General features: G+C 37.2%; 1 protein-coding gene across 3 annotated transcripts in view; it reads right to left on the minus strand.

Moving 5' to 3' along the window:
• Nucleotides 1–17,230, minus strand: part of PRKACB (protein kinase cAMP-activated catalytic subunit beta) — a 65,794-nt gene that overhangs the window by 13,186 nt on the left and 35,378 nt on the right. For all 3 annotated transcript variants that reach the window (XM_058808812.1, XM_058808811.1, XM_058808813.1), the window contains exons 2-5: nucleotides 4,634–4,695; nucleotides 3,586–3,714; nucleotides 1,102–1,200; nucleotides 18–100 (exon numbers count right to left, since the gene is read on the minus strand). In XM_058808812.1, the coding sequence (XP_058664795.1) occupies nucleotides 18–100; nucleotides 1,102–1,200; nucleotides 3,586–3,714; nucleotides 4,634–4,695 (373 nt within the window). The remainder of the gene's footprint in view (nucleotides 1–17; nucleotides 101–1,101; nucleotides 1,201–3,585; nucleotides 3,715–4,633; nucleotides 4,696–17,230) is intronic.

Consider the following 17,230-nt stretch of genomic DNA (forward strand, 5'->3'; position numbering starts at 1 on the left):
GTCATTAATACTCTTACCTGAACCTTCCGATTCTTCTTAGATGTGAAAACATTTCTCCACCAGGAACATACTCCATTACCATGTATAAATTAGAATTGTCCTAAATAAATTAGGGAGACAAGTAAACACACATAAATGCACATTAGGCATGCTAGAGTCTCTACAACTCCTACGTGAAGCAGATGTTATTAATGAATGAAAATGAAAAATTGTAGCCATCCAATGACATTGGCAAATGTAATGCAACATAGGTAGAAATTCTTGAAAAACTGCAAAAGAAGCATCATATATCTCAGGAAATATATTTTAAAGCAAATCTGATAAAGACATTTAGCGAGGTCCAGATGCAGACTGGTGTGTAAGAGACCTGAGGGAAGAGAGGGTAAGATGTTTACTGCAAGGCAAGACCTTGAACTCTTCAATACTTATAACTGACAACCTGAGGTATTCTTGTCTCCACAGCCCCTGCCCCAAATCTCAAACCTCTAGAGATTAAGGTAGAACATGTGTGCTCATTTAAAATTAAAAAAAAAGATAAAAGAAAAAAAGAAGGCACACATCACTCCATAAACTAGAAAGCTTCTCAATTTCTTTACAAACTAACTAGTATGTACTGTCATTAAATTAGAAGCTTCATGTTAAAACTGTCCTTCATAGTCAAAACTGTCATTAAGACCTGCCTCAGGTATAAATCTCAAGCAAAAAGATCTGCAGAACAATTACAAATTTACCATTCTATACAGTGGTACAGAAGACACGCTTTGATATCTCTCAAAGGTAAAATGATGCCTTAAAGCTCCCTTGCTGTACAATCCAGCTGCCCTCCAAGAGAAGAGAAAACTCTCAGGAGTTTAACTTAATTTAATTTTAATTTTTTTATTTGGAGATATCCTTTCAAACATTACCTGATGAACGGGGGTATATGAAGTGTACACGAGTGCACTCCACTCCTACTCAAGCCCTGGCAACAGTGCCAAATGAAGCATCTTTGAAAACAAAAATACTTGAACTATTGTACAGTAAAAGTTATATATTTTAATACCTAAAGTGTAAGCATGCACTTCCCTGAAACCCAACAACTACTTTGAATGTAATGAATACCTTAAAAGAATACTCCAGTTTAACAAGGAAAGGAAAGTTCACCGCTTGTAATATCCTCTTCTCATTCAGTGTGTGTTCTATCTGCTTCAGTTTGACAACCTGGGAGAGAAAAAACAATCTTCAGCTTAAGTATGATATTTTATAGCTCTTGATAAACTTTTCCATGTTAAACAATTAGTTGAAAGCAAATTTGTAACTTTACAGAAAATGAAAAACCTTATGGATTCCTAGTACAGTAACAGCACCAAGAAAGGACTTAAAAGTCTAATAACATTTTAAAGAGTAACACTTGTGTAATATGGTTGGCAGACAACACTACAAATAGTGTTTCTTCCTATTTGCTAAATGTATGAGTCAGTAAGGAAAACCTGTCTGCATTTTCTATGAAAGGTTTATGTTTATTATGGCCATACTTTCTCAGCAATTCAATAAAGTCCACTTGATCTTTGGACCCTTTGCTATGAAAGGCAGGAAACTGTGTAGGACACAATTATGAATTTTGTTACCTGTGAACAGAAGTAAACAGGCTTATGTTATACAGCTCACACATTAGTGACAAAACTAAGGAGAATACAAATTCAAAATATCCATTTTTATGAACAAGTTACTTATAATTCATTACAATGTTAGGATACTAACAAGGCAGCAAGCAGCAGGTTTCTGTTCATTCCTTCTCAGCAATTAATAATCAGTTTTCTGATTATGTTAGACCCCCATGGTGCATAATGAATTACATCCATTTTACTTAATCCCAATTGCACAATTTATCTATAACCCATTTTCAGAATGGCATGATTTCCAAGTAAAGTTAAGGTTTTTTTCCTCACTCCATAGGAAAAGAGAAGAACATGTACATGAGTGATCAAAACAAGTCTGCTTTTATGTTTGGAAATCAAATCTAACTGCTATAAATAAGAGATAATCAAGATACTCCAACCCTGAATGAAATAGTACTTAAATTTAATTTTAGAAGCAAAAAGTAGTACCTAGAAAAACTCACTACTGTTTTGAAATAAACATCATACAAAGAAAATAATGGAGATCTGGAATTCCAAATGGGTTTCAGGGTACAAATAAAGTTTTGCTCAAATCAACTCATTTGTGGGAAGTATCTCCTTCATCCCTAAAAAGCTACAGTGCTGGAAAGATCTTGTCCATCCAAGCAAGAAAGCCAAGGCTCTTGTCTGGGAGGTGTTCAGCTGCAACGCCAGACCAGACTTCACTCCTGCTCCTGCATCTGCTCCCAGGGAGGTACTGCAGGGGGATGGAGCAACACCACAGGCTGAAGCTGCTGTTTAACACTTCAGAATGTCCAACTGGGCCTTCAGACCCCGCTTGTTCACACTTCAGCACAGACTCAGGGCATGGCCAGTGTCAGCTTCCCATATACCAAATGGTATAATGGCAGATTCTCCAACAGCTTGTTTGTGCCCAGGCTCCTGTTCAGGATTTTTTTCTTTCCAAAAACAATTACCTAATTAAACTAGTCAAGCAGTGGCATGTTACAGCCTTCCTAACTCAAGGCAGACAAAGGAATAACATCCTTACACAGAAAACTCCAGGCTGCATCAACACCCATTACATTTTTTTCATGTTCTATGAATCAAGCATGAGACTGGATAAAAAGACATTCACTGGATGCTTTCCCTTTTTTCAAGCAAAATGGAAATGAAAAATTATAGGCAGCCTGCCCATTGTCTAATTTCAGATAGCTGTATATTTTCTGTCATAAACAAAGAGACAGAAATGTATTCTTTATTTTTCTAACAATTAATGGAAGCTACTAATATATTTCTAATAGAATACATAAAAAATAATTATGCTAAGATAAGTTGAAAAAACAGGTATTTCATAAAGGAACACATCAAGATTTCTTATTATATACAAAACCATCTAATTTATGAAAGAAGACTGATGTCTGGATGCAAACATCTTTGTAATCCTGGGAATCATTTACTGCAAGTCCACTGCAGTTGTTAAAAATGTGACCTTTTTGCTTTTTCCAGATAACTTTCCAATTTTGAGAGGTAGTAATGAATTTAATTAACTTAAAAAAAAAAAACCTCTTGAAGTATTTTTATGGCAGCTTTCTGAAGTAAGATGTTATTTCTTGAACTCCTCCAGTAATCACAATTCAGCCATTCACAAAAAAAGGGTTCAAAGTAAAAAAAACAGCTGAGACTCTGAAATTTGGTGGTGGACTCTTTGTGCAGCACTGGGATGCTCTGCTGCAGGCTGCCACCAGCCATGCTGAGGTAATGCTGAGGCACATTTCCACATAGGTGGAAATGGCTGGGCTGCCTCTATTTGTACTATGCTGGAATGTCATTTTAACTTCATTAGATTTTTTAAAAATACAAGTTAGACACCATTATAACAGGAGAATGCTTTAGATGCAAAAAATGGGGTTTTCTATGCAAAAAAAAAAAAAAAAAAAAAATCAAACTCTTCTGTAGCACAAAACCCCCAATGAATTATACCAACCTTCTGTTTGTCCAGTATCTTCATAGCATAATACTGTTCTGTGGATTTATGTTTCACCATCATTACTCTCCCAAATGATCCTGTTCCAAGGGTTTTTTGCCGCTCAAAATCATCTAGGCCAGCAGTATTCTATATGTAGGATATAATCACATTGTTTACAATAATACCAAAGAGAATTTTAACTGTATGAATTCAGTTATGGAAAAGAGTTGGGAAATACTACATTTAACAAAGATAACTATAGCCAACTATACTGTTATAATTTGATATCAGTCAAATTTTAAAAAAGAGATTTTACATTGCACTAATTGAAACAGAAGAATCAACATTTCTGTAATTTGTCCATACAGCTGTCCATATATGCTTAGTAAGGAACATCTAGCAGTAAACAGATCATGAATATAACATGCAGTTAAATAATCCCTTCATGCTTCATGATCAAGAATATTAGAACATGCAAAAGACCCCAAGCTCTAGAAAGAGTTCTACATGAGAGCTGTCTGAGAAAATGTACTTGGGGATGTGCTCTTCAGACATTCATTTCCATAGCATCTCAAATATTGCATTAGAACAAGAATCTTACCCAAAATTCCAAATTTTACAAGACTTCACTCTAACAAGCTCATTAACCAGCTCCCAAGCACTATGCAGTAGTCTTAATACTCTTAATTCCACTTACTAGCATGGCAGAAATTATTAACATGGTAAATTACAGATGTGCCAATCCTTCTGGGTATTAAAAAAAAAGCCAACTAAAAACATGCCAATAGATTTTGAGTCTTGTCATGTTCATTGTGAACATCATTCTCACAAGAGAAAACGTTGTTCAGTGGGAGCATTTTATGAGCTCAAATCTAGAAAAGACTTGATAATCTCTGTTGATAAACTTCGATGAAAGTGACAAAGCTGGCATCAAAACAACCTGAAAATCCTTTACAAATTGCACTAAAATTATTTCTGCACTACTCATTACAGGCTGAAAACATATTGATAACATTATCCAAAAAATGCAACACAGAAAATTACTGAATGCTTAAATGACTGATACCTGAGGGGGGCTTTCCCATTTTCTTAAAAAGTCTTCTTTGGCTTTGGCTAGGAACTCTTTCACTGAAAACACACAAAGAAGGTACATTTCAATTAATATAATTCATCATGAGTGCAATGGAGATGGTTTGTTAACAAAATACATAAGCTTCATTATCAACTTCTTTCTTCAATTGATAATATGCTATTTTCACCATGGATGAAAGCAAGCATCAATGCCTCTAGAAGTTCTACTCTATTTCCAGGTGATATCTAAGCTTTCTGGAGTAACTACATCATTCTACACAAATTACTTAAACTTTACCAGCTCTAAGAGCTCAAATACTCTATAGGCAAGCAGGCTTTAAGGTGATGTCAGACATTCTTAATTCAGCTGGGAAAAAACCAAACACCTAACATTTATAAATAGCCATTCCACAAAGATTGACTTCTTATCTCTTTAAATGTTGCATTTTCTTTCAGCTGCTTGAGTGTAATGTCAATCTCATTGCTTTTTCCCCTCATCACCTTTAAATAAAGGCTGTTTGCAAGCTCAAGGACCAAATGGACAGCATTACTGCAAGCAAAGACAAAGCACAGGGCTACAACAACACTGCACATTAGGCATGCCCACAGTCAGAGAATATGCAGTTTTAATATTGATTTTCCATTGAAATTGAAGGAATGTACAATGGCAAAATTCTGGATGACTGTTTAAAATGTGCACCAAAATATTTTGTTCAGATCATCTCTCAGCTGTTCTCTTTTTTTTGAATATCAATGCTCAGCCAGATCAATGTGGATTACTTCATGCACAGTCATTAATGGGAGGTGTTTCAGACATTGCTGTGGTTCTGAAAGAGTCACAGAATCGAGAAAATATCATACTGGTTGTGTGTTCTCTGAATCATTTCACATAATACAACATTAATAACAGTGTTTTTTCTGTACTGTGACATTCTGCCACAAGCAATTGCTAAAAATACACCACAATATGCCAAGATTATTCTGGTCAATATCTAGCACTCTGTGTTTTTAGCAACTGTATTTTACATTCTGACAGTCAAAAAATTAGGTTTATAACAGGTTGTAAACAAATCACTTGATGAATCAGAACTTCCTTGTACTTTTCAGTGAATACTAATGTTGACAAAGAAAACTTCAAAAATACTCTTCTTATACTGGTACATTTCCAGCAGCAGCCCTGGAGAAGGCTGGTTGTAAATTATTATTTTTCCTTTTTTCCCCCCTTCTTGGGTGTGCTATGGGACTTGATTATCACAAAACACTCAAAGGAGGTTTATGGCTCCCACTACCACTGGCTCTGATGGACCACTAAATAAAATGGTAATTTCATAGAAGTTGTCAAAAGTTCTGGCTGACCTCAACATTAGGAAAGTGTCTAAAGCATGATATCCACTCAGCAATGTTATTTGAAGAGAAACAAGCAACATCACAGAGGAGGAACATATTCAGTACTCTAAATTTATGGTTAAGAAGTGCAATAAAAACACAGTTTGTATCAAAGAAACTGGTAAAATGGTATTAAAACAGAGAGTTAAAAATATTTTAGTGGCTAATCAGCAAAAAATGTTAACGTATTTATCCTGTGTGTCGAAAATATTTCCTTTGTTTATAAGTAATAGAGGTTATTCATGTAATGACTTTTAATTATCCTAATTTGAAGATTGGACAGGATTTCCTGTGGCATGAAATAATTTTCAACACAAAAACCGGAAACTAGCAATGTCCAAATTCATGTTTGATGATCCTTTTTCCATTAGGAGAACAGAGATGACTTGATCAAGTGAGGAATACTGATACAGTTATTCAAACATCAATTTATGTCAAAGTAGCACAAATATTTTCTCTTAATGACAAGAAAAAAACCCCAACAAAATCATTAAGATTACCAAAAAGCTGAGCCTTCAAACTTTAGCGACTGTAGCTTAGAAGTGAACATTAACACAAAGTAATTGCTTTTTTCTTTTTTAATGTCATTACAATACATATGTTTAAATATCCCTCATGCCATCTCTGTTCATATAAATAAATATTTTATGTTGCTACTTATTTCACATTGAAGTATGACTATTCAGTATTTATAAAAATATACAATGACATTTACAGTCATTTTTATCTCTGTTCTACTTATGGAATAAAGAATGCTGTTTATGAACTAAATGTGATCCAGCTGGAAATATTCAAATTATGGATTCATGAGAAAAATCTCTCATTTCTAGAATACCATTAAGCCACAAGCTCTCCTGCAACAAAACTCCTACATTGTTCTACTTTACTTTGGCCCTCTTTTCAAAGAAAGCAGCATTGAACATAAATTTTCAAAATAAAGCTACCCAAGGGTAACAACGTATCTGAAAATCACTATATTTTAAAAATGTTTTGTTGTCAGTTTTATTAAAATCAGTTTCTTCCTAATGACAGAGTACATTGAATTATGTCTGGTTCTCACTTCCAGAGGTCACCTGGGCTCCTACACCTCAACACAATTCCGCAGGTGCTTTCAAATAGAACTTAGGCAATTTAAGTGCATGCACTTCTGTCATTTCTCAAAACACGACTTGGAATTTGAACTTTTGAAAATTATCTCTCAAGCACAAAACAGCAGCTCTTGCTAGAGGAGAACATATTTAATTTCTACTTTTAAGTGCAGAATCAAAATTTACGCCAACTGGGTAGCAGTGGCCATTGGTATTACTGTGATGATGCAAACAAATAGGTGTAATAGATGATGACTTAGAGGTTTTCCTCAAGTGCACATTTTTAGCCACCTTACATTGTGATGATGTGGCTCTTGTGTGCTTTTCTAGTCTAAACTGTACCTAGCATCTGTGACTTTGGGCACTAATGAAGGAATGAGCATACCAAACGTCTCTATAGGTTCCCCAAGGGTTTGCAGGAACATTCACCCACACAGATGAGATGATGAAGAGAGGAAAGAAAGAGAAGAAGAAAAAAAAGTTTTATGCATTTCCACAACAAACACATAGAAAACACAAATACATTCCACCCTTTCCCCTCCCCACTCAAGAACAGACCCTGTAATAAACCAGCCCTTTCCCACACAGACAGAATGACTCATGTTAAATCACAGAATGTTTGAGCAAAGAAAGAAAAAAAATCACCAAAGGCAGCTAAAATCAGTATGAAAAAAAGATGATGCATCACAGAAATAAGCACAGCCTAGAAAACTTCAGGAGATCAAGTTGGCATCTTTAATTATTAAGCTATTCGAAGACATACACATCCATGGAACTGTTGCTAACAATAGTGTATCTATCTTCATCACAGCATGCTGGATCACAATAAAACCTGTAATCGGGTGATCTTCCCACTACTTAGCACTTTGTTCCAGAAGACAGCATGTGCGAATTGCATGGCATGTGGTAGATTGCAAAGAAGTGGCAAGCAGTCTCCAAAACATAAAAAAATCTCAATCAGATTTCAGTCCTATTACCCAAGAACAGCAACTTGAGAAGTCTAATCTGCACAGCTGAAGTTACTGTATGCAAAGTGGAATGTACACAGGGATCTGATATGGACACCATATGAGCATGATTTAATTCGGTAAAGCTGTCAGAAAAAAGGAGCTAAGGATGTGGACATACAGGTTCCCATAAACACTGAAGAGCAAGGATCACTTGTCTGTGGCTGAGCAAAGTGTAGATGAGAGTGGGGCAAGGAGTGTATGCACAGACCAGCAACAAACACTGCTCAGATGGGGTTTGCTGGCACAGTGGAAGTTGGAGTGCAGGAGGCTGAAAGCAAAGCAGGAGAGCTCCTGCTCAAGAAAGGAAGGTACTAGGAGGAGACAGCAAAGCACAGGTAACAGCACCAGCACAACAAGGACCACAGCAGAAACAACTGAACACGGCAGGAAGGACACCAGCTGGAAGCAGAGAGGATGCACCCACCGGCTGTCCAGGGATCAGGCAAGCACAAACAGCACAAACCCAGCCCTTTGTCACCAGCATGAGCAAGCCTTGGCAGGAGAGGCAGGTTCTCTGCAGTGCAAACACCCAAAGCAGGACATTTGGTGAGATTCAGAAGAGGGTGGAAAGAAATGGAATAATGGCCAAGGACCACAAGTGAATGGCTTGAAGCAGTCACACCTTCTGCCTGCTCTGGTTCACCTTGGTCAGAAGCAGTGCTACAACCACTGCAACACGAAGCCTCAGCTACTCCCTTGCATATCACAGGGGGCTTGTGGAGAGCTGTACTTGGAACCAAGGCCACAGGAGGATAAGCAGGAAAGTCTGCTGGAACAGTGTTCTAAGGGAAGAGGAACCCAACATCCAGAGGCTCCTAGGTAATGCCAGCATAGGAGGAATTAAAGAAAACCCCAAGCATACAAACCAACAACACCTGAACAAATGAACAAACTCTGCTACATGCAAAACAGAAACACCCCTGAGCCCACCCCCAAACAAGAGGAAATTGGTCTCTATTGGTATATTCACACAGTTCACAATATGTTTGCTTGTTTTATTGATCAACTTTTCTATGAAAAGTTAACATGCTGATAAAAAACCTGTTAACTAAGGGTATGAGTACTGTAATGAGTACTTTGACCTAAAACACAGTTTAAGGGCAAGTGAATCAGAAGCAAGTTCCTGAAAAAAATCAAGAGGGTGAAGACCTCTTGGTTGCAGGATTGCAATGACAGCAGAGGAAAAGGGGTCACAGATGGAGCAGTCCTGAGAGTTACCATGAGTTACTCTGCCTTTCTCCCACCTCCCACATGCACAGTATTTGTTATTCTCAATCACATCTCCCACAAGAGCCAGCAAGCCAGGATTTTTTTTTTTTGTAAGGGGAAAAAAAAAATATTTGGCTAGGATTCACAGCAAGAAAGCAAGAACTAAACTGATTAAGACTAAACACTGGGCACCACTACAAACCCCCATCTGCTGTGCTAAATGCCAATCTCTGTCTGGTATTTAAAATGCCCTTTATCAAAATACAATTCAAATTTTCTTCCAAAACTGTAATATAATCATTTGAAGTCTGGAGTTAAATGGGCTATTTAATTAAATCATTTAATGGAAAAATGAATATGTATGAAGAGATTCTGGTAAATGTATATGTATATTTCATTTTTATAAAAAGTGTATTTATAGCCTTAAACTTTATCAAGATGTATATAGATATCTGTGGTTTTGGTACCATATTTCAGATGCAAGTGAGAAGCTTCTGATTCCGGTTCTAAGTCCCATTCTTACACTATTAGCCTGTTGTCTAAATTTTTAAATATTTCTCTTTTGATTAGCAGGAGTAATAAAGGCTCAAAAAAAGGTTTCTCTGCCCTGGCAAGTGTTTCAAAATGAACACAGCTAAGTGTTAAGTATTATTATACACTCAGATGAAGCAGTGTGAGCACCAGTTAACAATTTAATAGCTGGAAAATACTTCAAAGCATAAACTAAAATGGTATCATTGAAACAGACTGTCAACAAAACCAAAACACTTTGCTTCTCACAATATAAAAATGGTGGGTGAAAAAAGTCCAGGTGATACAAGCCTGGTTGAGGGCAAGTCCACCTTTTTGAACACAGCAGAGAGCACAGCCACCAGCCCTCTTGTGAAGAGCTGACCAGCAAGGAGTCTGCCTTGTTTCTGCCAAGGCTGGGTCAATGAACTGCATCAACTGAATATCTCATTTATCAGGTTTTGACTTAAAGAGCAAGGTTTTGACTTCATATTTCTCTATAAACACTAATTATGGTAAACACAGGTGATGCAGAGCAAACCGACTTACCAGCTGAAATGGGTAAGACCCTTTCTTCAGTTAAAAAAACAAACCAAACCAAATCAATCCAATCCAAACCCAAAATCTAACAATCCCCAGAAACAAAGAGCCAAACAAACAGAGCAGTTCTGAAAGGGCCCAATTGCTGAAATACAAAACCAGAAAGTTCTTAGTAGCTACATGATCATGTAAGAATTATGTATCTACTAATTAGTAGATTAACTGAATTAAGCTTGCTTTTCACTGAATATAAGCTTACTATTAAAATAGGAGCACTAATTATCAACTGTACACTGTAAACTTTTCTAAAGAATAGTGGAAAGAATGGGGAAGAAATGGGAAAAGAGACAGGCGTGGGAAAAAGGGAGACAAACAGGAAAAAACAGTAAATTAAGACCAATTACAGCTGTTGTGCCTAAAAACTAGAAGAAGGCACTAAAATCTGATCTTTGTAGGAGCACATTCAGGAATTAATTTAAAGTGTGCAGAAATTGTAAAATACAAATTGATCTTATCCATTACAACTCAATTTTCAAACACGGGCACAAATCTTATTTGAATCCCGTGCATGATTTTCATGTTTAGCTCATGTTTTGAGCTAAACAGTATTTTGTGAATTTCCAAAAAGCAAAGTTAAAAGAGTTAAGAGCTCTGTAAAAAACCCAGTTCACTGCTTTACTTGGCTGGCTACACAGCAACAGCCTGTACAAGAGATGTGACAGATTAAGACACATCAGAACAGGAGCCAGGTTTTCAGCCATCAGAGATAACACTGATCTCTGTTGGATTCTGAGCAGTAGATACTCTACTGCACAAAACTGCCACAGTCAGACTGACTTCCTTCTATTTTTATTATAGACAATATAATTAATTTCATTTTCAAATCCAATGCTCAGTCTTTCTCCCTTGATCTTTTCTTAAATACCAAAGTACTGCTTCAGAGGTGGCAAACCCTGCTAATGCCAAAAATAGAATATAATATAAGGGGGGCACTCTGGGGAGACAGAATCAAACCCAAATAACAGAGTCACTTAGGACACGAATCCCTGAGATTTTGTTTAACCCCCCCCCCCAAAATGTATAATGTAAATCAGTAAAGTCAAATGTTTAATGCAAAGCAGTAGTTTTTCAGTCACAAACACAATCAAATCTTGTACTAGCACTGCTCAGCAGAGCTGCACATGCACCCATGCCCCAGTTGAATAATTTTCCACAAAAAAATATACATATGAGCTAAAGCTCTACTTTCTTAATCTAAAAGATTAAGCTCCTCCAGACCCAATGTTCATCAAAATTTACAAACACATATTTTTATAAGTGACTTCTCCCTCAACAGAAGATATATACCAAAAGCACCATAGCAGGTTAACTTTATGATCCAACCTAGGATCTGTTATTCAAATCCTAAAGAAATAATGATTTGCAAGACTTTCTCAATGCTGACAAGCAGAATATTTTCATCTGAGCATCAATGTATAGGATGTGACAAAGCCTCCTGCAGATTCCTGGTGGCTGAGAGCTGTTCAACCCCACCTTTAGGTATTTTGGTCCTTCAGGCTGCCGCCCCTCTTTACTACCCAAGCTTCCCTTTCAAATTAAAGGGCTAGTAGCAAGCTTTTGCTGATGGATTAAAGTTGAAGTTTTCGTTTCAATTCTCTAAATGGATCAGTTAGAACTAGCATTAAATTAGTTCTGGAATATATTAAAACTAGGATTTGGCTTAATGAACAGTGTCTCACTCATACCTTCTTCCTGCCCTTGAAGCATAAATTGAAGGAGATGACACATTTGTAAATCTGCTTCCTCTCTTGCAACAATCCATGTGATTTGAGGCTTTAAAGTCCAAGAAATAGCAGTTTGGTTTGTCAGGCTACAGTTCAGTGTTCAGCATGGGCTGAAAAAAGCCCCACACCAGTCCTGTCCTCCTGCAGTCATTCACTCCTGCATTTCTCTAATGACCTTCCTTGAAAGAGCAAAAGCATTCTCGTGTCTGACTGCAAGCCAGGTCAGGGAACCAGCCCAGACTGAAAAGGAATGGGCAGAAGGCAGGGAATGAGCAGAGAAGCAGTTCCCTCCTCTTCTCTTGAATGGTCCTCCCGAGGTGAGTGGGCAAATATGGGGGACAGAACTGCTCCTTTCTGAAAGGGTATCAGCTTGTGCTACCGTGACAGAACCATGAACACATCACCCTGGACTGCTGAAAAGGCTTCTGAAAAATAATTCTAAATTCAAGTTATTGGTTTTCAATTATTGTATTGAATAATTCAACTATCTTAAAATTTAAAATTAGTAAATTATGTGTTTAACACAATTACTTTCAAATGCAGTACATAACACTCTCCATTTAAAAAATTTGCTCATACAGAAAAAAATCTATGTGAAGAATCTTAACATGTAACTGAAGAATCTTAAGATGTAATATACTCAATTGTCATCCTCTGAGGAACTTAGTAGGCAATTAGGAATTAAGGTGCAGCTGTGCAGTACCATCCTCTATAGTTGTTGAACTTTATCCAGCAAATAATCTAAGATGTTACAACTACCACAGGACCTGTAGTGTAAAAGACCACATTCCTGTGTGAAATATAACAGGTATTAACAATACAACAAAGAAAGCTGAAAACTGTGTGACAATTGTCAAAATTCAAACATCTTTTGTTCCTGCAGCGCATACATTTCCATGGTTACCATGTGGGGAGAAAAAAAAAAAAGAATACAGTTTAAGAATGAGTTCCAAGAACAACATCTTCTAGGGCACTACTATAAAGTATTTTGTAAATGTATCACATTTTTGAGTAAAGGTTTTTAACAAATTCTAGTAGTTGATACAAATACACAAATTAATCAGATTTTCCTATTGCAGTCAAAATCACTTACCAAGAAAAATGTTTTCAGCACCTGCTGTAGATTCCCTCTAGTTAAGCTCTCTGCACCATTAAGATTCTGCCAGTTGGTCAGCACCCACTTCCCTCTCCATATCACTGTCCCACATTTCCTCTCTGCAGCAGTTCAGTGACTACAAAGGATAACGTGCAGCTATCCCTAAGACCAGGCTTTATGGCTAGATCATTAGCAACAGTAAACATAAATCTGCAGGTAGTTGATGTTATCTGCATATTGACTAATGAACTCCCTGCAAGCAGGCAATAATACCACACACACTCATGCACAAATACCCCTTCCTTTTAAAAGTAACCTTTAGAGGTTTTACTAAACTAACTTCTTCCTTATACTCCAAACTAAACAACTGCGGGGGCCGTTCACTGTATGGATGTATTTAAAAAGTTATTTGAGAAGAGAAACTATTTTGTTGCTTTTTCTTTTTTTCAAATATTTAATACAAGGCATAAAAATAATAGTGGATGCAACAATCTTGGTCTGTGGGTACTCATGTCTAAGCCCACTTCCCACAAGCCATCTTGTTCCAGCCGTTGCATTATTAAAACTCCACAAAAATTATCATATAGATACTTTGGGATCAGCAAGACATCTTCACAGCTGTCAGGGTAAATCAGCAAAATAGTTCTTCATCTCCTCACAAGATCTGAGCTTCTGACACATTGCTGCACTGACATATCTCCTGCAGAACATGCTTTCAATATTTACAGGAAAGGGTTGCCTGCAGTAACCAGCCAAGCAGGAGAAGTTCATTTATACCCTTAAATAGCAGAGACTGGCTTCCTGAATAAGGAAGTCTTATGTAAATAAACACATTTCACAATTCAACACACTGGGTGAATAACAAATTTTTGTTTGTCTCAGGCTTAAGGCAAGTAAAAAGTAGGTAAGAAGGTTTATTATCCATTCTGATAAAGAATGAGATTTTAGAAACTGGGTAAATTCAGCACTTATTTGGCATAGAGGCATGCCAAATAGAGGCATACATAGAACTGAACTGGAAACCCTGAAAAAAAAAAGCTGAATAAATTAAACCTATTAAACCAAAGAAATTAATTCTTAATGGGCTGAGCTATCTGTCAGCAGCTAAAGATGAATAAAGAAAAACAGCAAAAACATTGTGCAAGTTACAAAACTACCTGTAAGAACCTCCACAATTAAAGCTGGGGAACTTCTGTGAACTTTGGCCTACAACAGCAGGACTAGCAGAAACTCTCCGAGTAACCAGCAACAAATATATAAACAATTTGAGATGTTAACTCAAAACGAGGGCAAAAACCAAATATTTCTGATAAAAAAATACAAAAGTAATGCAATAGTGACTAGAGTAAGTCAGAGTTCAAGACTACAACATACCAAATATCCTTTCCTTTGGAAGAAATCTCAATTCTGTTACTCTCATTTTTTGCTTCTACCCCAAACCAAGCACTGTGTTCACTTTGTGGATATATTTAATGAATTATGTAAATGCAGCAGCCTTTGTCTTGTCTTTTCAAATATTTTGTACAAGAACTAGAATAAAACACAAACCCAAGTTAACACCAAGAAACTGCTGTAGTTTGCTGTCAGAGGGTAATGAGTAACAGTAGGGAATTTTTGAAAAGAAGAAAGCATTAGTCCCATGAGACATTCATAGGAAGATATATGGTTCTGACACCCAGAAATTCCATGGCATTCTTCCATTTTTTACAATCTTTTGAGCAGTGGGAATAATCAGTTGCTGCTTATTGCCCCTTGCTGTTAGAAATGTTCTCAGTGCACATAACTAATGTATTTATACTATCCCCCTTCACCCTTCACTCCTTACACAAGCCTATGCTCTAGTGTGCACAAAACTGGGCAATATTTCAGCAGAGTCCATCAGCGTGGCTCACGCCCTCTCCATGCACTGCTCCATCTGTCTCCATACACATCCGGTGTCTTTTGAGTGCAAATGTCTGTATCTCCAATTACCTCTATTTGCAGTATTGGAAAGTAGTAGCCCAATCATGTAATTAGTGATACTTCAGAATTTTAAGCCTATTCTTAGTGAAACAGTAGATTTAGCAGACTATACCTTTGACCCCTGGGTGCTGGGGCTATTATTTACTTGACCTTACACTTTTATCTGTTCAAGCTGTTCAAAACAAAAGTCCAACTTTAAAGAAATAGAAAACCACCTTTTCCTTTGAGTCTTTCTAGAAAACAAAAAATCTAAGCATATAACCAGACCTTTTCTGGGGAGGGAAAAAAAGGAAGAAATAAAAGGGGAAAAAAATTAGCCACTTGTACTTGCAATTGAAGAAAATACATAATTTTTTTCATCAAGGTTTCACTTGCATCTTGGCTGTCTTTCTCAAGGAAAGCATCTGATTTTATCCGCTGACAGGGTGTAATGTAACACTGCTGCAGTGAAGCCAGCCACAAAAATGCACTGAAAAGCACAAGTGGTTTAAATAGGGAAATGTTTACAGCAAAGACTTAATCTTGATGGAGCAGAAGATAGCTGCCTTTCCCTTGTCAAAATTAGACTAATTTATAGGTATTTTTGATTGGGAATCGACACCTGTTAAAAGTTGTTCCTATTTATTTCTATGTTTTAATGGAACTGGGAGACTGCATGCAAGATGAATAAAATCTACAGATGCAAATTGCAGAATAAACCCCCAGGGGAAAGAAAAAATCCCCAACCCTAAGAAGAACCACCACCCCCCAAAAAACCCACACCACAAAACAAACAAAAAACCAACATAATTGTTGAGGTTATAAACAACTATAACCTCTTTCTCACCTAGATTGTGTGAAATTTATTCCTTTATGACTCATAAATCATAAGAGAATATTCAAACAAAAACCCAAAACTCAGAATTCACAGAGCTGACTTCCACAAATCTCAATTCCTATGGAGGCTATGACCTAACTGTAAGAGAAACAGAGCTAAATGTGATAGAAAAACCAGTCTGGTACCAGCTGGTGAAAAGTGGAGACTTTCTGACCCCAGGAGAGACCTCTCCATGAGCACAGGAGTGGCTGTGACATGGAGGAAATGCAGAGGCTGACGCCTCCCCCCTCCCGGAGGCTGAGCAGGGCAGGTGGTGCGGGGATGCCGGGACGCCATCGTGTCCCTGCGGGGCAACGTGGCCACAGCAGCTCCATGCTGGCCTCCACCTGCCAGCATCCCTGCAGGGATGTGGGGAGCACACACCCGGGGCTGGGACAGCACTCCCAGGGACAGCCTGCATTTGGGTTTATTCAAACAGCCATGAATGATGCTGTGCCACAAATCTCCATCGTGTAGGTACAAAGTACTGAAACACTGCCTTAATAACTGCATCGGTTTTGACATTTGTACTTTGTACACCAAGGAAATGACAGCCACACTTTCCATTCTGGGCAAGATGACCTCAACACATTTGTATGAGATAAGTATAGATAAGCTGATATTAGATAAGGCAGTGGGATAACACCTCCCTGCCATGCACACAAATGAAATCTTTATAAAAATAGTCCTTTAAATTTGTAATATTAAGCAAAACCACACAGACACACATGCACACAAACACCCCATATATGTGATTAACTGCTCTTTCTTTTCAATAAAATGTGTTTCAAGTCATTTTCCAAAGCTCTAGACTATCTGTTTGAAACAAAAAGGCATCATTTCCATAACTAGCATATTTGGGCTTTTTGAAAACAATTTTCAAAGGATATATTTTTCTAAGAAAACAGATTTACAGTCTACATATTGAGAAAAATATCTTTCAATAATATTACAAGAAGGACTACAGCACTTCATAACTCCATTATATTCAAAGTACCTTATAATAACTAGTCACAGTGGTTTTGGAAAGTAAATACCTGCCTGATAAGTTTACTAGATCTATTACAGTATCTCATTTCAAATGAGACTCCCCTCCCTTACTTCCATGAATGACCTCAACTATTCTGCCATTCCAGCATTTGGAAGACTAA

The sequence above is a fragment of the Ammospiza caudacuta genome, chromosome 7 (genome assembly GCF_027887145.1).
Source record: "Ammospiza caudacuta isolate bAmmCau1 chromosome 7, bAmmCau1.pri, whole genome shotgun sequence".
Classification (NCBI taxonomy): domain Eukaryota; kingdom Metazoa; phylum Chordata; class Aves; order Passeriformes; family Passerellidae; genus Ammospiza; species Ammospiza caudacuta.